Source organism: Cucumis sativus, chromosome 1, assembly GCF_000004075.3.
Source record: "Cucumis sativus cultivar 9930 chromosome 1, Cucumber_9930_V3, whole genome shotgun sequence".
NCBI lineage: Eukaryota > Viridiplantae > Streptophyta > Magnoliopsida > Cucurbitales > Cucurbitaceae > Cucumis > Cucumis sativus.
In genome coordinates this window covers 19,681,305-19,707,222 of record NC_026655.2, presented here as the reverse complement: position 1 = coordinate 19,707,222, position 25,918 = coordinate 19,681,305, and the positions used below count along the sequence as shown (strand labels likewise).

General features: G+C 35.3%; 1 protein-coding gene across 1 annotated transcript; it reads left to right on the top strand.

Moving 5' to 3' along the window:
* The first annotated feature begins 590 nt into the window (after positions 1 to 590).
* Positions 591 to 19,695, top strand: LOC101210039 (prefoldin subunit 6). The gene is made up of 5 exons (XM_004147363.3): positions 591 to 784; positions 945 to 1,015; positions 1,373 to 1,497; positions 10,965 to 11,025; positions 19,343 to 19,695. The coding sequence occupies exons 1-5, from the start codon at positions 706 to 708 to the stop codon at positions 19,397 to 19,399; spliced, it is 393 nt and encodes a 130-aa protein (XP_004147411.1). The 5' UTR covers positions 591 to 705; the 3' UTR covers positions 19,400 to 19,695.
* Positions 19,696 to 25,918: the final 6,223 nt, after the last annotated feature.

Sequence of the window (25,918 nt, the reverse complement as noted above, 5' to 3'; positions counted from 1 at the left end):
GAAATTGCAAAAAGGTTTTATATTCTGAAACCTTTTTGCAAGTCATTTCTCTTGCAACATGAAAATTTAGATTAACTTTCAAATAAAATTTTAATCAATATTACTTCTTATTAGAAAAAATATTTCTATTAGTATTTTGTTCATTGATTAGTTTAAAATTGATAAAAAGATGTATTGAAAATTTGAAATATGAAAATTTAATATCCAAACAATTACAAAGTAATTTGATATTAAAAATAGAAGATTTTACAAAATGTTTACAACCTATAATCATTCATGTGGTACAGTGATAGAAGATTATTAATGATAGTATCCAAAATTTTGTTATAACTCGTAAATATTTTAATTTATTTTTCTATATTTAAAAATGATCATTTACGAAATTTAAAAATTCATATTAAATTTTTGAACAGTATGGTCTCATCTTTTTACAACTTCAATAATACTCTCTTATTGTAACTCTATTAACAGATTCTCATATTTATTAGCTACGTATATGAAAAAAGAAAGAGGTTTTTGTTCAATTTCCCTGATATTTACTCGATATGATAAAAATATGAGTAATGTTTTTTAATTCCTTATTAATTTCTTCTTTTCTGATTTACAGCCCCCTTTGGCGTTAATTCCTACCATTTCTGTTCTCCAAAACCTTCCGCGCGCAGGTTTTCCCAGGGACACAGAGGAAGTAGACGATTCTCAGTCGGAATGAGTTCTTCAACCGCTCTTCGAGAGGTACAGCGCGAGTTGGAGGCGAAAGCCAACGATCTCAGCAAGCTACAGAAAGGCAAGCTTCTAATCCATTCACGTTTCCTCCTTGTCGTTCATTTGATTGAAACACATCAATGTTTCAAATCAAATACCGTGTCGACTGTGTTATCTGGATTCAATACTATCAATTTACTTTCACGAAAAGCCTAATGTGGTGGTGGTGATGGATTTATCAGATATTGCGAAGAATCACCAAGTGAGGAAGAAGTACACTATTCAGCTGGGTGAGAACGAGCTCGTTCTTAAGGTTTCCCCACCCTTCTCACTTGTTTCCTCGTAGATTGAAGTATTTGCTTGTGTACAGTTCAGTAGCGAGGAGGGGAAGTAGGCTAAGAGACTTTTTCTGACTCGTGTATTTCTGTCCACACAGAAGTTGTAAAAAATAGAATTTCATTTTTTCGTTTCAATTTATACGTTCGTGCGTTTCAAGGGGATTTTTCTTCACTTGATTCGATATGTGGTTTAGATAATGGAAATTTCTTTACATTTATATAATCTGGCATACGATAAGAATTGAAGCATTCTTATCAGTGGACATTTTTCTCGTTTATTGCTACTACGTGTGAGCTTGTTTCTTGATCTGCTTCTTTACTTACCTATGCAGGAATTGGATTTACTTCAAGACGACACAAATGTATATAAACTGATTGGTCCAGTGCTCGTGAAGCAAGATTTGGCAGAAGCAAATGCGAATGTGCGCAAGAGAATTGAATACATCTCCGCAGAATTGTGTGTTTCTTCATCTGTTTTCCATATAGTTTTTTAGTTCCTGGATAGCAGTGATTATAATATCATAACACTAGTCATTTGAGAACCGTCATCAGACTACTCACTCACCTAATAAGTTTAATTTTTCCCCTTTAATTATTAACTGTAAAAAAGTTTGTAGTCTTGGGTGATTTATGTATACCTTTTTGTCTCTCTCACAGTTATCAAGTCGTTACTTTGTTTTAGATTAGGTAGTTTCTACCTCTTGAATGGCTCTAGCTTAACCATAGATAGCTGATCATGTCATGGACTTTGTACATGTTGAAATTATGTTGGATGTTTATGGAAGAAAAATGGAGGAGACAAGATGGATGTCGTCATCAAGAAGTTGCATTTGATCGATATGGATTTTGTACTTGCCTATTTTCAACCCCTTTTAAGAGTATCTACTTGGATATCCTTGCCAAGCATACTACTTGAAATATTAGCTAGGATCATGAAAAGATACAAGCAAGAGAAGTACCTTGTTTAGAACCTTAGAGACGTGAAAGTCAGAAGACCTATAAGCTTAGTTTATAATTGAGGAAGATAGAAAAAATATGTTGAAGTGAAAATTCCAAAGAAGGTGAAGTTCTTTGTTTTTTTTTTGAAAAGGAGACCGTCTCTTTATCAATATCAATATAATAATAAAGAGACAAAAGCTCATAGTACAAGAGAATTATACAATGAACATGTAACCATGGATCATGGGGTGCACCTGGACACCTCAACTAGGTTGACACCCCCATAGCACCTTCGTCATATCCAAACAAGCTAAAACCCATAACAAAGGAGTACCCAAAGGCAAAATAAACACAAAAGAAGTTCAGAGAAATACACATACAAATACAAGACTAAACATCCTTCTAAATAAAAGGCGACTAAATTCTCGCACCGAGACAAACTCGAGATTGTAGAAGAAAGAACACCATGAGGAGGCTGGTGACTCCACTGGGGACTTATGCTAAGAAGCTTGGACTGGAAATATCTCTCTGGAATCTTTCCAAGCACAATTCTGACAATAATATAAAACAGTTGAGAAAAAGCAAACAGGAGCTGTAAGGAGTTACCAGCGGCAGAGCATAAGTGCAGACTGAAGGGTATAAACAGTGACCAAAAACAAAATTCCAAACAAAGATCCACAACTTGTTTTCAGAGGAAGGAAATAACTAAAAAGATTTCCAACAGGATTCAGCGGTTACTATTTTTGATCAATTATAACCCTTTCTTTCCAGTGTTACTAAAGCCCCAAAGGAATATGAAATTCACTCACTTCTTTAACCTTCAAAATTACTTGAGACAAAAGTTCAGGAAGCTACTTTATGATAAACAGCTAAACACCTTCTTCTTTCGCAAGTCATACTGATGGCTGGAAATTGTCTTGCAAAACTTAAGAACCTCCAAAAGATCAAGGCTCCACCATGAACTTTGATAAGGAAATAAGTTCCAATCAAATACACCATTTCTTTATGATCATACAGTCCATATTCAAATGTGATCCACAAATCTTTTTACAAATGGTTTATAAGCAGCAAAAGAGCAAAAGATCTTCGCAAGGAATTGAGGAATTTGGAATATAACTTTACTTTTTGAAGTTCTTTGTTTGGCAAGTTTTTTTTTTTTTTTCATGGAAGAATCAATACCTTGGGTAGGCTCTTGAGGAAGTTGCTAGTCTTAGTCAGACCTTTTTGCTGTACTATGTATCAGAAGGTGGAGAAAAACTTGGATTACTTATTTTGGAATTGTAATTAAGCTCTTTCCGTTTGAAACTACTTCTTTGGAGTGTTCTCTATCTTACTTCATATAGCTTTCGTTGACATGATCAAGGACGGATTGAGAGTTTCTTATGAAAAGTTGGAATGCGTGCTTTGTTGTGGTGTATTTGGTAAAGAGAAATCATAGAATCTTGAAAGGGATTAATATGGATCCTTTCAATGTTTGGTCTCTAATGAACTGTAATATTTCTCTTAGGGTGCCAGTGATCACTTATTTCTCTTAGGGTGCCTTTGAAAAGTTGGACTCTGTGCTTTGTTGTGGTGTATTTTCTATGTTTTTGAGTATCTCTTGTTAGGTGGAATCCTAACAGAGTTAAAAACGAGTTTTTTCAAAAATATTTTTTTCTTAAGGCAATCTATACGGACCCTTCATGGTGTGTTCTTGGAGAGTTAACACAGAAACAAGAAATCTGGTAATTTTTATTAATATCCTCTAATAAAATACGTTAACAGCCTATTATTTATACTAGGGTTTTTACAGCAAGTCAAAGGTGACCTATCACCTTTTCAACATGTCAAAGTAGGGATTAATTCCAGTCCAGTAGGTAGTAGGTAAGTAACAACTAATTAAGCAACTAAATACATCAAATTCCGTCCTCCTAAGGAAAACTCGTTCTCGAGTTTTAGGTAGAGATATGTAGCTGGTTGGGTGGAAAGTATTCAAAGATATCGGCTACATTGAAGATAGGATTGATATGTATGTGATCCTGTAAGATAGTATCTCTTGTTAGGTGGGACCCTAACAGAGTTAGAAACGAGTTTTTTCAAAAATATATTTTTTTTAAGGCAATCTAAACAGAACCCTTCATGGTGTGTTCTTGGAGAGTTAACACAGAAACAAGAAATCTGGTAATTTTTATTAGTATCCTCTAATAAAATACTAACAGCCTATTATTTATACTAGGGTTTTTACAGCAAGCCAAAGGTGACCTATCACCTTTTCAACAAAGTCAAAGTGGGGATTAATTCCAGTCCAGTAGGTATTAGGTAGTAGGTAAGTAACAACTCATTAAGCAACTAAATACATCAAATTCCCTCCTCCTAAGGAAAACTCGTTCTCGAGTTTTAGGTAGAGATATGTTGCTGGTTGGGTGGAAACTATTCAAAGATATCGGCTACGTTGAAGATAGGATTGATTTGTATGTTTATCTGGTAAATCAATCTTGTTTGTGTTGTCTCCAAACTTCTTTATTATTTGACAAGGTCCTATCGTCTTTGACTGTAATTTATTGTATTTTCCAGCTGGAAGTCTCACTTTTCGAAGATACATCATGACTAGATCTCCTTCTTTTAATTCTTTGAATCTTCTATGTTTATTGGCTTGTTTCTTGTATTCTTCATTCATTTTCTCAATTTGGTTTGCTATCCTTTCCGCCATGTTCTCCGCTTTCGAACTAAGATCAACATTAGAAGGGATGTTAGTAAGATCAACAGTTAGTTTAAGTAGTTTAGTAGAAACAATTTCAACTTCCCTGTTGTTTGATTCTTCATATGATTGTAGGTGAACTCGACTTGAGCTAAGATAAGGCCCCATTGCTTAGGTTTGTCTCCTCCAATACAGGTTATAAGGTTAACTAGAGTTTTATTGGTTACTTTGATTTGTCCATCTGTATGTGGATGACTCGTGGTACTAAATTTGAGTGTCGTGTTGAATTTTTTCCAAGGAGTCTTCCAAAAGTAGCTTAGAAACTTTACATCTTGGTCGGATACTATGGATTTAGGTATTCTGTGCAAATGTACAATTTCTTTAAGGGATAGGTTAGCTACATGAACGGCATCTGAATTTTTCTACGAGGTAATAAGTGAGACATCTTGGTAAATAGGTCCTACCACAAGTACGGAATCATAACCCCCTTCAGTTTTTGGAAGCCCTAGGATAAAGTCCATGGACAAATCTTCCCAAATGCCTTTGAGAATAGGTAATTGGGTGTAAAGGCCCGTGTTTTGCTGCTGTCCCTTGGTCATTTGGCACATAAGACAGTGCTTGACGGACTTTGTGACATCTCTACGTAGTTGTGGCCAATAATACCTTTCGCTAAGTAGTTGGTAAGTCTTGTCTATGCCAAAATGTACCGCAAGGCCATTGCTATGAAGTTCTTTAATCAAAGCCTCACGAAGTGATGTTCTAGGAATACAAAGAAGATTGTTCTTGAAAAGAAACTTGTTAGTCAAATGGAAATCATTACATTGACATGATCAACACATAAAGACCCAAATTTACCAAAACCAGGGTCATCTTTATAAAGAGTAGGTAAGGAGTCAAAGGCTACTACTTGAGTTTTAAGAATAGTAAGTAGGTTGGCTTTCCTACTAAGAGCATCCACCACCCATTGGTACTACCGGCTTTATGTTTGATTACAAAATGGAAATGTTGGATAAAAGAAAGCCATCTAGCATGCATTCTACTACTATAGTTTTTTGGGTTTGCAAATATTTGAGGGATAGGTAGTTGGAGTATAAAATGAATTCTTGGCCTAAAAGATAATGTTCTCACACCTTTAAAGCTCTTACCAATGAATAGATTTCTTGTTCGTAGGTGCTCCACTTTTATCTCGATTCACTTAGTTTCTCACTAAAATACTCAATTGGGTGAGTGTGTTGAGACAAGAGCACACCTATCCCATATCCGCAAGCATCAACCGCCACTTCAAACAATGGAGAGAAATCCAGTAGGGCAAGAACGAGTGTGTTAGACAACCTGTCTTTTAAAAGCATAAAACTTTGAGTTTGGAGGTTAAACCATGGAAATTTTCCTTTCTTTAGACATTTTGTTAGCCGGGATGCTATAGTGCTAAAATTCCTTGTGAGTTTTCTGTAGAAAGAAGCAAGCCCAAGAAAACTTTGTAAATCTTTTACTGTTTTAGATTGGGCTCAATCTTTTATTGCCTTAATTTTGTTGGGGTCCGTGGATATTCTAAATTCGTTAATTATAGAAACCAAAAAAAAATACTTCTTTAACTAAGAAAGAACACTTCTTGACATCAATACTAAGTTTGTTTTCTTGAAGCATTTTCAAAAGTTTAAGTAAGTGAGTAAGATGTTCGTTTAAGTAGTGCCATAAACTAAAATTTCATCGAAATAGCCTACTAAGAATTTATTAAGGTAAGAACGTAGAACCTAGGTCATTAACTTCATGAATGTGCTAGGCGTGTTGGAAAGTCTGAATGACATTACCAACCATTCAAAGAGGCCCTCATTAGTCTTGAATGCCGTTTTCCATTCATCTTCCAGTTGGATTCGTATTTGGTAGTACCCTCTTTTTAAGCTGATTTTGGAGAAAAATTTTTGCTCCTCAAAGTTGATCAAATAGGCCGGACATCCTTGGAATGGAGAAGCGGTATTTGACTGTAATTTTGTTGATGGTGCGATTGTCCATGCACGTTCTCTACGATCCATCTTTCTTGGCAGTCAAAAGAACGGGCACGACGCAAGGACTTAAGCTTGGTCTAATATGTCCTTTTTCTAGAAGTTCATTCACTTGTTCTTGAAGGATTTCGTATTCTTTTGAACTCATTTTGTAGTGAGGTGGATTTGGAAGCGTTGAACCCGGAATGAGACAAATATTGTGTTGGATATCTTTCAATGGTGGCAAATTAGTGGGAGTTTCTAACACTTAGTGAAATTCTTCTAGCAACTTTTTGATGTCTTCGGTTGATACTTGATCTTTTACTATCAAAGCCCACACTTCCTTGTCTTTATTGTCAATGATCCTTCCACTTTCTTGGATACGAATAGTTGCTTCTTTATTTCTTTCTTGTTCTTGGAACTCACTTTATTTGTTGGGCTTGTAGAAGGTAGAAGCTTTACTTTTTGTCCCATTCAAGTGAATTCAAAGCCCACACTTCCTTGTCTTTTTGTTCCATGGGGGGCATTAAAATCCAAAATTCAGCTTTGCTTGCTAAGTGGGGCTGGAGATATTCTAAGGAAGATTCAGCTTTATGGAGGAGAATTATTTGTAGTATCCATGGCAAAGATACATTTGATTGGTTCACTTTGGGGAAATCTGGAAATAGCCTAAGGAGCCCTTGGGTCAATATTTCTAAAATATGGAGGCTAATGGAGCATTTAGCTCACATTAAACTTGGCAGTGGCAGCAGAATTGGTTTGTGGACAGATTTCTGGGTTGGTTCCTCTACTCTAAAGGAACTTTTTCCTTTGCTTTTCAGAATTGCTTTATTACCATAAGGCTCTGTTGCTGATCATTGGGATTATTCTACTATCTCTTGGTCCCTTTCCTTTAGAAGAAGCTTGAAAGAAGAGGAAATAGTAGCCTTCAGCTCCTTATTAGCTTTTCTTGCGCCAGAAAAAGTGTTTGATATTGATGACTCCAAGGTTTGGTCAATTGGACAGCAAGGTAAATTCCCTGTTAAGTCTCTCTCAACCCACCTGAATTTTTCCTCCCCATGGAAAAAGAACTCTTTAAAGCCCTATGAAAATCAAGCTGCCTTCGGCGAGTGAACATTCTTATGTGGATCATGCCTTTTGGGTCCTTAAATTGTGCATAAATTCTTCAAAAGAAATCCCCAAGCAGGTGCCTCCAGCCTTCGGTTTGCCCTCTCTGTGTGAATGCAAACGAGTCATTACTTCATTTCTTCCTACTTTGCTTCTATTCCTTTGTTTGTTGGAATAGTTTCTTCTCCATCTTTAATATTGCTTGGGTATTCGATGCTTCCCTTAGGTCCTTGGTGCTTCAATAGTGATGTCGACCAATCACTTGCCTTGCCTCTTCAGCTTTGCCTTGTAGGGTCCGCCTCTTCCTAAGAAGCCTCAGCTGATTTGGTTAAATCTACTAAAAGCTCTTTTAGCAGAATTGTGGTTAGAAATTTTCAATTCAGTGCTATGTAATGCAGCACTTGCAAATTACTCCACTCAAGACCTTTGTCTCAATTGGGCAGTTATTCTATCTCTGTCAGTTTCCTAGGATTACTTCTGATGTGGTGTTCCTCGTTTGGACTTCCATGGAGATTATTTCATGCTTTCTTATTTATTTTCTCAATAGTATCTTAGTTGTACTAAAAAGGCTCATCTATTTCTGGCCTTTTTTCTTTTTTAGTTTTCGATGATTTTTTAGATTTGCTGTATTGGTTGGATTCCGCTCTCATTGTAATAGGCTGGATCTTGTTCTCATTATTGCAATAGGCTAGTTTTAGTTGAGATATGATGTTTTGGTGCTAAGGGGGTGTCAATTTAGTTGAGATGTCTGGGTGCATCTTCTGATCTCTGTTCTTCTTTTGCTCGTTTAGATTTCTTTATTTAGCTCCTTGTATAATTCTCTTGTACATTAAATTCTTATTATTAAGAAAGAAGTTTGTCTCCATTTTTTTAAAAAAAGGATCCTTTGTATTCTACAACAAATGTTTAACCTTGAAAAGAGAAGATTCACAAAAAAATCTTGAATTTCTTAGAACAAAAGGCCTACCAAATGGGATTAACTTTTTTCCTTTCCAAAGCTATTTGCTTCACAATGAGATTGGGAGAGATTTGATTGGAAAGGAGCCATCATTTCTAGCATAGCAACCACACTCTTATCCAAAAAAAATTTCTAGCAACCACAAAAAACATGTCTTCCTTGTTATTCAGCCTAAAAGGTAAGAAGCTTTTTCAAGAAAGCAATCCAATCATCAAATTCAGCATAGTGAAATTTCTTTTCAACTCTATATTCCATGCATAAAGAGAATCATACCAACATTGACCAACCAAAGAATCCTTGGCAGTAAGACGTTTGTAAAGCCTAGGAAATCCCAAACAAAGGGGTGAGTCAACCAACCATTCGCTCTTCCAAAATCAGGTTTTATCTCCATGAGCCACTCTACCTCTATACTATTTCTCTGAAATGAGGATATTTTTTATGATTTTGGGCTTAGGACCTTTAAACCGACGAGACCGATTTGTAGAAGGCCACCCATGAGTCTCATTCCACTAGTATTTATGTTAGGTACTAGATATTTAGTATGCTGTTAGTTAGGGGTATAAAGGTAATTAGATAAATAGGAAGTTATTAGTAGTTATTGTGTAAGGTTGGTTACTGCTTGTTACTAATAAAGGATAAAGGGAGGTTAAGTGAGAGTAAGGTGATTATTCTGTGGAGTGATCTAGGGCTTGGGTGAGGGGCTGAAGAGAGGTGGGTTCCAAGTACCTTATACTCAAGTTTATCTTGTATTTCTTTATAGTTATATTTCATTATATTCAAATCTTGTTCTTGTTAGGAAATGTCCTAACAATTTATAAGCAATCACTTGTCTCTATAAAGGATCCATCTCAATGAGAAATCTCCAACTTCATGGCTAAATGAGCACAATTTTTAGTGGCAAGAAATTCTTGACCAATTTTCCTAACATATCCAGCACACGAGTAGGGCAAGAGAAAATTGAGAGATAATATAAGGGAATGCTTGCAAGAATTATTGAGCTGCAATTCTGCTCCCTTTTGATAGAATAAGATGATGGAACTCTCTTGGATCAAGTAAGATTTACTTTATTACTTGAGTAATACTTCAGTAAACAGTAGAGAAATACAAGAAATCGAATTGAGAACTCCTCAATTCGGAAATACGAAAACTCTCCTCTGCCTTCCTATCTCTCGAGGAATAGCATGAAGCCAACTCTCTCTCTCCTTAACAACCTCCTATTTATACTCACAGAATTATGAAATATCTACTAACAATATTAAAGGCTATTTTCCTTGGCACGTGCGGTTGCTCCTTGCTTCTTCTTCTTTCTACTGTACTGGTGTACAATTGGTGGTCTATCATAAGACTCTTCCACGGATCCAATTTTCTCTGTATTTTGTCAATAACAGTTTGCCGAAAGGGAAGCTTCTTAGGGTTTCCACCCAGGGGTATCCCTACGTACTCAAGAGGCCAGACTTAGCAGCACACCCCCGCTCCTCACTATTACAGATATTTAAACTAGCCAACAAAGATTTCAAGAGCTTAATTAAGTCTGACATCACCTTAAAACCAACAATTAAGTTTTTCATATTCTTGAGCATAGAAATCATGGATAGAGAAAAATAAAGCGTCAACTCCAAATTGCAAATGTGATACCCTTCCCCTTCCAACAGACAAATCTTTTTAAAAACCATCCTGACACCTTTATCAATCAGCACAAGGACAAAAAGAAAAGGAGCAATTGGATCACCTTGCCTTAGCCCCCTAGCTTTGATTTTGCCTCATGGTCTACCATTAATCCAAATAGAGAAAGATGTATTGGTGATGCAAGCTTCGATCCATCTTAAAAGCAGTAGTGCCCATAATGAATAGTTGATAATAAGTTTGCTTTTTTCCCAATTTCAAATTCGTGTAATTCATATCAAGTATGATTAGTTGAGGCCCAAAGTTGAGCTCAAGGTAGATAGAACATGCTTCTGACCTGAGCAACAAAAAAGAAAAAGAAAAAGAAAAAGAGAAGTAAAAAGAGAAGTAAAAAGAGAAAAAAAGAGAGAGTTGCCCAAGTAAGATATGTTCTATTGTTGAGGCTTTGACGGAACAAGTTTATATTCCAAGTTTATATTCTTGCATTTTATTCTTTATAAATGTACCATTCTACTTCCATATACCTTAATAATAATAATAATGAAACTACTTTCATATGTCTTAATAATAATGAAAATATAGTTTTACTCGTTCTAGTCACCATTTCATGTGGTTTATTTAATGATTTTTGATCAATTCAGGAAACGTCTTGATTCAATTCTTCAAGATTTGGAAGAGAAGCAAAATCGCAAGAGAGATGTGGTTAGTACTTTTCTTACTTCTATAGATCTTAAAACTAACCTGTGGCTGATATTTGCAGGACCCCAAAATAAGAAAATAAAACTTCTTTTTTTGTGTCCGATTCTTGTTTACTGGAGAATTCAGAAATGATTTCTTGTCTTTAGATATGATGAATACACAAGGCACATGTAAAATGTGTCTGGGGAAAAAGTTTGAAAACAAATAAATCATTTTAATCTGGACTTGATTTAGAAGTATAGGAAATTTAAAAAACGACTAGATCTAGGGAAGTTTGTTTGAGCATCCTGCCTCATCCTCGTTTTCCTTGACGTGAAACTAAGTTCAAGACGCTTGAGCTTCTGTATGCTACCTTACATCTAGGTTGAACTCATGGTAGAAATATATGAAGTTTGACTGAATTGTGGTTTCTGAAACTACATCGAAGCCATTTCCTAACAAAAGCATTGGGGACTGGAAGTGAAAAAATAGAATGAGAAAAAGAATGCCAACTTTGACAGAATAGAGTTGATGCATTATCCTTTTTCTCTATGATCTCTCTATGGTTCCTCCATAAATGATGGTTTCTCTCCCCTTTCTATTTTTTTTAATCTTTTGTATTTTTAACTCTATAAATGAGTTAACTAATTTAATTCAAAATTATGAACACGAAATATATTTTTTATTATATTGTAACCAAAGCCATTTTTTAAGAATTAATTTCTTTGATGAATGAAATAAAAAGGAGGGAGAGAGATGCCTTGATCTTACATCAAGAGACCAGAATACACAGTTCACATTCTTACCATCTCTCTCCACCTATTGGAAAGAGTGGTAATCTCTCCCTAGCTAATATAGGTTCCTCACTAATTTTTTCTTTTTGATAGAAACAACAATTTTTATTGAGAAATAATGAAATAATAGAAGGGCATACAAAAAACCTAGCCCAACAAAGCACCCCGCCTATAAAAAAAGGTTCCAACTAATTAAAATGTTTCCTACGGAATAGTTACAAAAGGTCTTCAAAACTGAAGCTCAACAGGACGCGCAAAATCTAGTTAAAGCCCAAACCTCACTATGGTCCCTCTCTCTACCTCAAAACACCCGATCATTCCTCTCTTTCCAAACATCCCAAATCACAATGCACGCCTCAACAAGCCACAAAAAAACACCTTTTTCTCTAAAGGGTGGATGGAGGAGGAAATCCTTGATTGTAGCACGAACACTCCTTTGGCCAACAAAGTTAAAATCGAACTCCAGTAGAAAAGAGATTATCAAGGTCTTCCTCCGCCTTTCGACGAAGCAAACAACAAAATGATCCAACAAGTAGAGTCCTCTTAAGAAGTCTATCAATAATGTTAACCCGATCAAGTAAAGACTTTTGCCAAATAAAGAACCTAACTTTCTTAGGAACCTTAATCCTCCAAACCTCATTATTGTAATACATATGTTCATCCTCGAGAATTCCTACGCACTGACTTTCCTAATTATAAAATTGATAAGACCCCTATCATCCACCAGTATACTAGACGAGGGAAGAAGAATTAGTGTTGGCACGTGTGAGTCGGTTAGGGTAATTAGTTAGGATATGCTTTATGATGTAAGCCATAGTTAGTTAGTTAGTTAGTTAAAACCCATAATTAGTTAAAGAACAACTGTAATCAATAACTAACTAAAACAGTTAGACACCCAACTGTTTCAAGGAAACAGTTACTTGTAACTAACCTTGAAATATCAATAAATAATCAATCTCCTAGCCCAAAAAGGCAGAGAATTCATTTGAGAAATTAATCCCAACTTTGAATTACATCACTTTATAAATAGGTTTGAAATATTGGAGGGAAGGGAAGCTAGGTTTTGTGTTTTAGTCGGGAAGTCTGTGCACCTTTGAGAGATAAGGTAACAGGGAGAGATTGTAACCGAATTGAAATTTCCACAATTCATTTTATTATTATTCTTCAATATTGTATTCGACTTGGATTTATTTATCAATAAAGTTCCATTGATAGAACACAACCTTAGTGTTCCATCATATTAGTATCAGAGCGGTCGATTCAGGGAAGAAACGAATTTACGATGGTTCAGACGCGTATGGAAGAAAGATTGGAGGTGTATGATCACGAGCTGATTGGCGTAAAGAAGGAACTAAGCAAGTTGCCGGCAATGGAGGAGAAGCTTACGATGATCACAACTACATTGGAGAATTTGAGTGTGCAATTGGAAAAATATCAGCAGTGATGATGTTGTGTTATGGAAACAGTGGCAAAGGAATGAATTGCCATGGGAGACAGAAAGGCCGAGCCAAGTGTGCGTGAAACGATGACAGTGAAGGCCAAGGCAGGAGAAGGGACGTTCGACAAGGGAATTAGCGGCGAAACACCAGAAGGAAGAACCAAAAACGAAGATGGAAATACAGAACGTAATAAGTTTAAAAAAGTGGAGATACCGATCTTCAATGGTGAAGATCTCGATTCTTGGTTATTTCGAGTTGATAGATACTTTCAAATCCATAAATTGACTGATGCCAAGAAGATACTGGTTGCGACGATCAGTTTCGAAGGCCCAACCCTGAACTAGTACAAAGCACAGAAAGACAGGGATAAATTCGTGGATTGGCCGAACTTGAAGGAACGATTACTTGTACGATTCCGATCAGATCGCAAAGGATCTATATGTGGCCAATTTTTAAAAATTCCATAAGAGACTACAATGGAGGAATATCTAAACTTGTTCGATAAACTAATGGCCCCATTATCGGATCTACGAGACATGGTGATTGAGGAGACATTCATGAATGGGTCATGGATCAAGGCTGAGATGTATTTTTGTCAACTAACCGAATTGGCCCAGATGATGCAATTAGCTTAGTTGGTGGAGAACTATGAGATCGTCCGTGGGGAAGCCAACCTTAAAGGATATGCTGGAGGTAAATATCCACCTTCTTTATCTACTAGTACTTAATCTGGTGGGAGCTCCAATTCAATTGATAATAAGAGCAACACTACAATTCCCAAGGGAACTATCACTTTAAGAGGAGTGGCTGGTGGGGAAGCTAAGGAGGGGCCTATTCTTGTTGTCTGACTCAAAGTTTTGAGCTCGAAAGGAGAAGGGACTCTGTTTTCGATGTAATGAAAAGTACTCTCATGACCATAAATGTAAGATGAGGGAGCAAAGAGAGCTTCAAATGTATGTCGTCACGGAGGGGAAGGAGGAATTTGAGATTGTAGAGGATATGGAGAATGAGGAGAAAGAATTATAAATGGTGAGGATAGATGAGGAAGACCAAGCCATTGTAGAATTATCAATTAATTTTGTTGTAGGATTATCAAACCCGGGTACTGTGAAGGTGAGAGGGGAGATCAAAGGCGAGGAACTAGTGATCTTAGTTGATCGTGGGGCTACACACAACTTTATATCTGAAAAGTTTGTGAAGAGATTATAGATACCAACGAAAGACACTTCTCATTATGGAGTGATCTTAGGGTCCGACACAACTATTAAAGGTAATGGAATTTGTGAAGCTGTAGAGTTGAAAATGAATGATTGGAAGGTAGTAGCGAATTTTCTACCATTGGAGTTAGGGGGTGTGGACGTGGTCTTAGGGATGCAGTGGCTTTACTCTCTTGGCATCACTGAAGTAGATTGGTGAAATTTGACCGACTTTTATGCACCACGACAAAAAGGTGATAATTAAGGAATATCCTAGTTTAACTAAAACTAGAGTAAGTTTGAAGAATATGATGAAGACTTGGGTAGGCTCTGACTAAGGCTTTCTGGTGAAATACCAAGCCATGGAATGGGATGTCTTTACTTGGCCTGATCATTTACCACCAGAAAGGAGTATCGGACATCATATAAATTTGAAATAGGGAACTGAACCATAAATGTAAGGCCGTATAGGTATGCTTTTCAGCGAAAGGTGGAAATGAAGAGATTAGTGGATGAGATGTTAGCATCAGGAACTATTTGCCCAAGTCAGCCCATATTTCAGCCCTGTTCTGTTGGTTAGGAAGAAGGATGGAAGTTTGCGCTTCTATGTGACCGATCGTTGAATAACGTTACTATTCCAGACAAATTTCCAATACCAATAATTGAGGAGCTCTTTGATCAACACAATGGTGCTACATAGTTTTCTAAGATTGATTTGAAAGTCGGATACCACCAAATTCGTATGTGTGGGAAAGACGTTGAGAAGACAACATTTAGAATGCATGAAGACCATTATGAGTTCATGGTTATGCCATTTGGCCTAACTAATGCACCTTCTGCATTTCAGTCATTGATGAATTCTATATTCAGACTGTATTGGCGAAAATTTGTTGTGTTCTTTGATGACATCTTAATTTACAGCAAGGATTTTGAAGAACATCTATCACATTTGGGGAAAGCTTTAGAAGTGTTGTGAAAGAATGAGCTTTACACGAACCAAAAGAAATGCAGTTTTGCACAGACACGTGTAGATTACTTGGAGCACATAATTTCGGGCCAAGGAGTTGAGGTTGATCCGAAAAAGATTAGAGCAATCAAAAAATGAACTATACCTAAGAATGTTTGAGAGGTCTGAGGCTTCTTGGGACTGACAGGGTACTATAAAAAGTTTGTCCAACACTACGGGTTTATAGCCGCTCCTCTAACTCAGCTTTTTAAGAATGATAAATTTAAGTCCGCACTATGGGTTTAGAGTCCCTTGAAGCATTCCTGGAATTGCAAAATGCTATGATGACTCTTCCTGTTTTAGCCTTGCCTGATTTCGATGCCCCATTTGAAATGGAGACTGTTGCCTCTGGTTATGGCATAGGAGCAGTGCTCATTCAATCCAAATGACCCATTGCTTTTTTCAGTCACACCTTGGCTATGAGAGATCAGGTTAAACCAGTGTATGAAAGGGAGCTTATGGCAGTTGTCCTCGTCGTGCAAAGGTGGAGACCTTATTTGCTAGGGAGGAAGTTTTATAGTGAAGACGGATCAACGTTCTCTAAGGTTTCTATTAGAACAGAGGGTTATTCGGCCACAATACCAAAAGTGGATTGCTAAGCTTTTGGGATATTTCTTCGAAGTGGTATACAAGCCGGGATTGGAGAACAAGGCGGCAGATGCTCTATCTAGAATGCCCCCGGTTGTCCATCTTTATAATCTCACAGCCCCCACTTTGATTGATTTGAAGGTCATCAAGGAAGAAGTTGAAAAAGATGACCGACTAAAATTGATAATGAAGGAAGTGGCAGAAGGGGAGGATGGCAAGGCAAGCAAGTATTCCATTCAACAGGGGATGTTGAGGTATAAAGATAGGATGGAAGGAGCTGTTTAGGTTGGTTGTCTAGTACCTAGTTGAATCGTAGGTCAGCCTATCATCCTCAATCAGACGGCCAAACTGAAGTGGTCAATAGGGGAGTGAAGACATGCTTTCGCTGTTTTTGTGGAGAGCGGCCGGAAGAGTGGATAAAATGGTTGCATTGGGTAGAGTACTGGTACAACACAGTATCAGAGATCTTTAGGGGTAACACCCTTTTAAGTGTCTACAAGCATTTACCTCCACCCCTGGTTTATTACGATGATCGAGACACTCCTAATTCAGCATTAGATGAGCAGCTCAAGGAGAGGGATATTATGCTGGGAGCATTGAAGGAACACTTGCGGATAGCCCACCCAAGAAAAGATGAAGAAAAACGCTGACCTAAAGAGAAGAGATGTGGAATACATGGTAGGGGATTTGGTCTTTCTTAAAATTCGGTCATACAGGCAGGTTTCCTTGCAGAAAAGAATAAATGAGAAGCTGTGACCGAAGTTTTTTGGTCCTTATAAGATCATAGAACGGATTGGCCTGGTTGCATACAAGTTAGAGTTGCCAAAGACATCATTCATCCATCCTGTTTTTCATGTTTCCCAATTGAAGAAAATGCTGGGAAATCTATCAAGTTGAACCGTCGAATATGCCCTATATGACTGAGATTCACGAATGGCGAGCAGTGCCAGATGAGATTCATGGCTACTTGAAAAATAAGACTGGAGGATGGGACGTGCTAATCAGTTGGAAGGGCTTGCCTAGACATGGGGCTACATGGGAAGACTATGAAGAAATGCAGCGGCTGTTTCCAGAATTTCACCTTGAGTACAAGGTGAATTTGGAGAAGGAATTTAATGATAGACCCCTGAGTAATTAGTTAGGTTGTGTGTTTTAGTCAGGAAGTCTGTGCACCTTTGAGAAATAAGGTAACAGAGAGAGAGATTATAACCAAATTGAGGTTTTCTCAATTCATTTTATTATTATTCTTCGATATTGTATTGACTTGGATTTATTTATCAATAAAGTTCTATTGATAGAACACAACCTTAGTGTTCCATAAAAAACACACAGCTCACTTTCTCACATATTGCCTACACTAAGGGGTGAATTCTCCTTTCTACTCTTATAACATATGTATTGACTATTGGGGTCTGACAAGGAGTTACAATGAACTTCAAGTAGATATAGAAGTAGCGATGCTATAAGAATGAAATTGTGGGCTTGGTTTTTCTGCATGCTCTTGTATTCCTTTAATTTTTTCTTACTGAAAGTTATTTCTATATAAAAGATTATAGAAGAAGGGGAAAAATAGAATGAATGGAAGTGATAATAGACTCAGTAGAGGGAGTTGAAACCTCCCTTGAATTTCCAAGGAATCCTGATCGTGATCTCCCAGTTGACCCACACAACTCAATGTTTACAATTCCCTCCTTTCCCTTCTAGATCTCCAACATTTAACTAAAACATCTTGCTACCATAATATATCTAAACTAAGAAAAACACTAACTGCTATTATAGAGAATCATTGACTACTAATCGACTCTGTAGAAATACAAGGAATAGATATTAACTGATATTTGAAACCCTAAAATCTATAAAACTAAATAAAAGGAACAAAATTAAATTAGGATTGTAACAGGCAAAGATGAGTTTGTCCTCTACATGAGCATCTTCCAATTCCATGTTGCAAGAGGGCATCCTAAATTGTTAGATAAATGCCCCTATATCATCTCAAGATGCCTGGAAATTTCACATTTTGGTTAAACAAACTAGGTAATCTAGATGCCATTTCATGACCCATGAGAATCTTGAGTTTCCACCAAAAGTGCTCCTTTCGCTTTAGATCCCAAATTCCCAAGCTAGCCTTCTGAACTTACTTGGCAGTAGCATGTTGCTGATTGGTGATGGAGAAAGGTTTCTCAATACAATTACTGATTTCAGTTTGCTTTCATCAAGGATAGACAAAATATCGATGCTAGCCTTATTGCAAATAAATTGGTTGAGCTTTGGAATAGAAAAAAGATGAAGGTTTTGTTATAAAGGTTGACATTGAAAATCTTTTGATAAGAGCTTTGTTAGATTACATTAAATTCTTGAAAGGCATTGGAACTGATGGAGATAATGGGTTAAAGGGCATTTCTTCTCTCCATTCTTATCATTGGAAAAGTTCAGGAAAAGTTTCAGGGTATAAGACAAGGATCTCTCCTTTCACCAGTAGGGGATCTAAAAATTTTATTGAGGGACTAAATCCTTATAGTTGGGTTTAGTCCCTTTGACTGGTGCCATGTGCATGGGGACCTTAGCTTACATCCCTGTTTGCCACAAAAAAACCCTCACTGAACTGAGGAACTGAGGATGAAAAGAGAATTCCTCGATCATCTCCCTTTAGTCATGTTGGCTAGCCAGATCAAAACTATGCTAATCAAAGAAACAAGTCCGCACAACATATGAGCAAGGTCTGCAACTGCCCTCCTGCAAGGTCTGCGACACCAAGACCCTATTAAATTCAGCATCTTCCAAGGTATATTTTTCCAAGGAGAATATGACAAACAAAACTTAACTGTCTTGGGGGTTCTTCATTCACCACATCGAGATAAAAACCAAATCTCTCTTGGGAGATGGGTTGACTTGTCAAAGAGAAGGATTTATAGGAAAAAAACTCTGGAGGGCTAGGACACTGTAAGCAAAAAGCCCATCTCTCTTAGAAGAGCACTGAAACTCCCCCAACAATGAAAGGAGAACAACGATATCCCTCGTTCCCCTTTCAAACAATGAACCGGGGAACCTCAAAATGGGGGCTGGCTAAGCCAGAACGTCAACCAATACATAAATTGGCATTGATTGTTTCATGATGAATTTGTGAGTGTAATGCTTAACATTGAAAGTAGAAGTTGAATGGGATAAAGGCTTCCTTTGTAACAATCCTTTTAGAAACAAAAGAATTCCTTATTTCAGCAGAATCATTCTTTGGTTTTATATAAACCTTTTCTGATTGGGATACTACTCAAATGCTTCAATTCATTTGCTTATTGTTGGTTTGCTCATGCTGTTTTGCAGGTATTGAAGTTACAACAGAGGATACAGTCTCTGCAGGCTGGAAAAGCTAAAGCATAACATGTTTTACTGATTTCAGCTGTACGTTCTAAACTTAAGTTTATCTTTTTGCAATCTCTCTTGTATCAGTTAAAGGTAAACTCACTCAAAAGCTTGACAATACTTAGTTTGATTTTGAAGCTTGACAGGACTTGGTCTGATTTTGATTTTAGATACGTACATAACTTTTCTATTTCTTGCAAAGTACTTAACAGGAACTTCATCTCCAGAAATATTTTGCATTTGTAATTTGACAAAAACTTGGCATCTTGAAAGGAAAAGTATTGATGATAATTTTCTTCTGAATTTCAAGGGTATATCCGAAGAATAATGGGTGGTGTCTGCTACTCTTTGGTCTAAATGGACTTTTGCTATTGATTGCTATAACGTGCTCTTGTCCTTTTCTCCATCTAGTTTATTTCCTCCACAGCTCACTGGTGGTTCCATACACACTCTTGTCCCATCTTTTAGTCTACCAATTATTGCTTCAGGTAGTGAGATGCCCATTTTAGTTTGATTAAAACCCTTTCAGTTCAGATGTTTTGCTTCCTTGAAGAAAATAGCCCAAGTGAATAGGGCCAGGATACCGTATCTTTCGAAATTTAACTTCTTGGATAGGTCACAAATATGGTAACCAAAGAATTAGGTACCCGTTTTGAATTCAAAATTTTGTACTTCACTGATTTTTTTTTTCTGTGAGAGAAAGTAACAGAGGATTTCTAGTTGGATCAACTCATTATGTTAGGATAAGTGGTGGTTTGCATGGTTCTGGACAAGATGCCACTCGTAATAAGATTGATGGCTCATAAAGCTCCTTTGAAACGAGGTTCTATCTCATTTAGAAGTCATTTGGAATCAAAATGCTTTCTATTGTTATAGGTTGTGGGTATAGTTTTCTGGGATTGATTCACCTATTTGTGGCAGTTCCTAGACTTGCTTCTTTGCTCACTGTATTTAAAATCCATAGTTTCTATCTATTATTTTGCAAAGTATTAATTTAGCCATCAACTACCACCACTAACACCTTCACTCTGAGGAAGACATTCTGTTGAAAGCTCCTTCAATTGAATGGATGTCTTCCGGGGAAGTTTCTTTTTATGAGCGGAGCGACTTTACTGGGGGAAGAAGAGAAAGGAGAGACAGAGAAGGGGACATTCTGAGGGCATAGCCTTGTTGATAATTAGATTTGTATTAAATTTATTTTTGCTCATTAGTTTAAACTTTTGAGTCAATTGGTATACTAGATGAAAATTGTCCATAAGCTTTTGTGTTCAAACTTTTGCAACGTTATTTTCTCAATTTTATTGAAAAAGAAACAATTTCAATTGATAAATGAAATATCCAAAGAACACCAAAGCCGAAAGGGATAAACTAGTAGGATATTAGCTATAAATGATACAAAAGCAGAACCCAATCTGAAAGATACAAACATGGATGGGGCAAAGTTGGGATAGATACAGATATAACCCAATCTATGAATGATGTGAACAATATGCTGCAGATTGGACCAAAAACAAAATTAGCACAAAGGACTCGAGGAAGATGTGTATCACAACGAATGACCAAAACTTCATGAAGGCCATATGGGAGGAGATTGTTCCATCGGAAAAACTGAAATTCCCAAAACAATCTGGTATCACACTGATATAGACTCCTCTCTAAGCAATGGTCGAGCATTAGAAGTTCTCTCGATTTTCTTTTTTATTTGCCTAACATCATTTGAGCTGTTTATTTACTCCCCAATTAATCTTGATTACACTTGTTGGGTATTCTACGTATTTCAAGCTTACAAGTGAAAGAGAGTATTAGATGATATAAAATTAAATTTACCTTCACCCATTCAATTTAAGCTTTCAAGTAATCGATGGTTTAACAAGATCAATTATCAATACAATTGAGGTGACCCTGGTGGATAGGACGGATTGGATGGAGTGGCCTTAATAATTTTTTTATGGCATACTTCTCTTACTTTATAATCCTCATGATTCTCTTTTTGAATCCCCTTGATTTTTGTTTCTTCATAGCAATTTTAATTTTTAAGCTTGTGACAGAATAAAAGTATGGTGTGGTAATTGACATAGAACCCATTTGGCAGCAAAGCAAGGAGGTCCAGTTATAATGAATCATTGTGCAAAGGACCAAATCATTCTGTTGCTTTTTGTGCATGTGCTCAAATCCCCAACGGAACTCCTTGCCTTAAACCATTGTTTCTTGTATGGTTTTAGTAAGTTTTGTTAGCTTGATTTTCAACATAGACCACATTCTTGAGAAGTTTCTGCCCACAAACTAGGATTTTTCTGATTTATATGTCATTCAGGAAATGGAAGATGTGATGCGTTTCCAATGTCCCATCCTTACTGAAACAACCCTGGAAGAGACAATGTGTCCAAAAATGGTTTACAGCGTCAAATTGAAAAACCATTATACTTAGCTTTACTATTTTTGTGCTTATGTTCTTTGCTTATTTGGATCAGACAACATGTTTGAAAACTTATCCTGAATTTTACTACTTGTCATCCTTTAATCGATTGATGGTAGAAATAGCTGATGGAGAGGTAGAATTAGAGATGTCAGTGGACTCGGGTGGGCTTTGGGTTGGAGATGACTTCCCTGTCCTCGTCTCTGCTATCCGTTTCATTCTCCATCTCTAGTTTTAAAGAAAGAAAAGAAAAAAGAAAAGAACATATCTATTTAGTGGGAGTTATATATTCAGTTATCCATCCCTAACCTTGGCTTTGTGATTTGTCTAGACCTCACTCCATTTCCGCTTTAGTGTGTTCATGGAGGTGTCCTGAAACAAGGATTATATATTTGCTCCCCATGGTTGAGGCTGTGGAACAATAATTGGGATTTTGATTAAAAATTAACGGTGTGTTTAGCCTCTCTCTTTGTCAAATTAGTGCTCCCCAAGTATAGGATATAGAGTAAGAGTGAAAAGTGGATGAAAATAATTGGCATTTTGAATAAAAACAACGGTGTTAAACTTTTTACCATACTAGTTGGAGTTTCTAACAATGTCGACCAAGTTGTGATGTATACTCATATTTCCAAATTGAATAATAATAAAGACATTCACCTGATTTAAAATCAGAGATTTAAATCTCTTCTCTCGAGAAAATCTAGGGTCTCACAGAACACTTTTTACCTCGCACACTAAAGAAAAATAGATATGAAGACAAGAGGGAGGAGCACGCGTAAAGTACGTTGGTATTTGCTTTTGTGGTCTGAATATCTATCTGATCATTATTATATCAACCAGAAGAATAGCAAAGCCACTAACCGGAGTTTCCCCACAAAGCCCTACCAACTCCACGAGCAAGAGCATAAAATCCCTTTTCGTTTTTCTTTCCATTTTCTTTCTTTCTTTCTTTCTTTCTTTCTTTCTTTCTTTCTTTCTACTTTTATTCTTTTCTCAATAGTGAAAGCAAAACTTTTTTAACTTTTTGTGGCTTGGATACATAAATTCTATCTACATAGACAAGGAAATCTCACATGTTTGAGACACTTAATTGAGTTGGGAAATTCGTATTCGCTTTTTTTTTTTTTTTTTTTAAATGCAAAATAGAGAGAAAATATGAGATTTGTTTGTTAAATGTGCAAAATATCAATGGTAAATACTTTTGAAATTGTGTCGGTGAAGTTGATGGGTCAAATATCCTTTACTAAAGAAGGGCAAATTACAAAAACCATCCCTAAGATATGGTTGCAGTTCCAATCATATTCTCAAACTTTCAATAACAATAATTGAGTTCTTAAATTTAGTGTTAAAATTTGGACTAGCAAGCTTATAATAATTGTAAAAATTAGACCTACAAATGATACAAATTGAAACATCAAATATATATAATCGGTATTTTTAAATTTGAAGGTTTACTTTTAAAACTTGAATAAGTTGAGAGTTTAAATTTTAATTTTGAAAGTTTAAAGGTATAATTGGAACTATCACCATATTTTAAAGACGGTTTTTGTGATTTGCCTAAAGAATAACAAGAAAAAGAAATCCCTCAAGTGATGTTGCTATGGAAGAGATTTGTAGAGGGTAGCGTGACTATTTCCATTGAAGCTCTTGGTGATGGTTATAGGAAGATGACTATAACTCATAATGCACTCAAATATATAATTTTGTTAATGAGAATTCAAAATATATTGGACATTAGCTGTCATAAGATCGTTTGAGTTCTCTAATTTCAACAAATGTTAAACTTGGACCTTAAAAGAATTAAATCTCCCAACGATAAAATTTGATTCTCAAATTTACATAATTGTTACGATATCTATAATTATGTTAGTTCAAGGGTTCAATTTTAACATTTGGTTAGTTTGAGGATTCACATTTTAATTTTATAATTTAAAGTTTGAGCGTATAATTGTAACTATCGTGATACTTAAGAGTTGGTTTTGTAATTGGTTCAAATTTACAATTATTTATAGGTTAAATTACAAATTTGGTCTCTATAGTTTGAATAAAGTTGGAATTAGTCTTTGTAATTAGAAAATAGTTGCACATATAGCAATTAAACCCAAAATATCTAAAGATTTATAACACAATACAAAAGAATTTGGACATAGAGTAAAGTTTAGTTAAAACTTTCAAAGTTTTTCAATAATAGTCCATATCGATAATACGTGTCTATCACTAATATAATTCTATCACCGACATAATCTATTTACTATATTTGCAATTATCTTAAAATGATGTTATACACTTGAGTACTACAGAAAAATACACTTTAATATTAATCCTAACTATTTGTAATTACCCTTATAATTAGAATTAAATCTCTATGATTTGATAAAATTCTCATAAATAGTCTTCGTAATAGGGATTACGGATAAGAATTTTATCAAACCATAGACTATTTATGAAATTATAGAAAACGATAAGGACTAAATTTTAGTTTTTTCAAAAATTTGTAATCAAATCTAATGTCTAAATCAAATAATCAAAACTATTATTTTAAAAGAAGTTAAAAATATGTTTAGGAAGAAAAAAAAGTAGATGGACATACATCTTTCTTCACCCATATGTGTCGTCGAGAGATTGGACGTTTGAACTCGAAATTGATAGGTATATATTTTAATGTGCAGATTTTTGTATTAAATTTTTAATAAAGATGAGGAATAAAGTTCAACAATAAAATGAATTACCACAATGTATATTTTGTTCATGATTTAAACACAAAAAAAAAGAGGAATAATCATAACGCAATAATAATCTTCTCCATCTCTATGTTTCAAGTGGTTGGCGATATTTCCTTAAAAATGGAAAGAGAAAAAAAAAGTTGGAAGTTATGTGATGATATGTCCCATTGAAATTGTGAAGCACTCCTTCATTATTTTTTCTTTTATTCCAATATCGGACGAAAGTTGTATTAATTTAAATCGTAAACTAATAATTGTTTTAGTTTAAAAATAACTAAAATTTTTGAGATTTGAGAGATGGATAATAATTATATACATTTTAATTTTAAACTTTGATAAGTAAATCTAAACTTTGATGAGTGCTATCAATTTAAATTCTGAAATATAGTGATGGAGATTTTAAATTAATAAAGTTATGGAAGTTCAATGTTTAAATTGATAAACTTGTAAAAGTTTTTGAGTTAAAATTGATACAATCATCCGTTTCAAATTTTAATTGACAAATTATAAAATTCGCCCCTAAAATTTAGGAGAATAAATAGATAATTTCCCTATTGTTTCTTCTAAACAAGAGTGTAGTGCTGTTTAAGTGTGAGTCAATTTAAGAATCTCTATTAGAATTATACTTAACTATTATTAATGTTTTTAATTCGTACTTATGCCTAAACTTCTTGAAACGTTGTTGGATGAATGAATAACTTTCAAAAACTCATATCTTTAATTGAGTGTCTAAATCAACTTGCTTAATTGATAAAATTGTAAATGTCATGTGATGTTTATCGAAATAGTTGCCAATAGAAGGCAACGGTGAATAAAATTTATCTATGTGATATAAATTGATGTTTTTTATCCTTTTGTAGGCAAGCAGAAAAATTTTAAAAAATAAAATTTATGAGAGGGAAAAATATCCAAAATTTGAAATGGATTTAGAGATTAAATTTATATAGTTAGAATTATGATATGAAAAATATTGTTTAAGTTTATGTATAGTACTTCTCATCATTATATACAAAGACTTTGGCCACACAAACCAAAGTCAAAGCTGAATGCAATATATTTGCTTTCAACGTTTAGAACTTTGCATATCATCAATATAACGAAAATATGTCAATTTAATTTCTCAACATCATTTCATCTTTGAAATTAAAGTCATTGAGAAAAAGTTTTGCATTAATCACATTCCTTAGTACTAATTATAGCTAATCTTTTGTACTTCTAAAAACATAGATACTTTCTATGATACCTAATAGGTTTAAGTTTATAGTTAATTGAATACCCACTTTTAATCATATGAACTTTATTTATACCTAAAAGATGTATATGAACTTTTGAAGTGTCACTTTATTAAGTATTAGGGTCAACTTAATTATATTGGTTGAATTCTGCTTAGAGATCCTT

What these genes read in the sequence shown, in the direction of transcription:
- LOC101210039 (XM_004147363.3), top strand. Translation starts at nt 706, where the DNA reads ATGAGTTCTTCAACCGCTCTTCGAGAGGTACAGCGCGAGTTGGAGGCG. An exon ending in TCTCAGCAAGCTACAGAAAG is followed by an intron (nt 785 to 944) that starts GCAAGCTTCTAA and finishes TGGATTTATCAG; the next exon opens with ATATTGCGAAGAATCACCAA. An exon ending in GAATACATCTCCGCAGAATT is followed by an intron (nt 1,498 to 10,964) that starts GTGTGTTTCTTC and finishes TGATCAATTCAG; the next exon opens with GAAACGTCTTGATTCAATTC.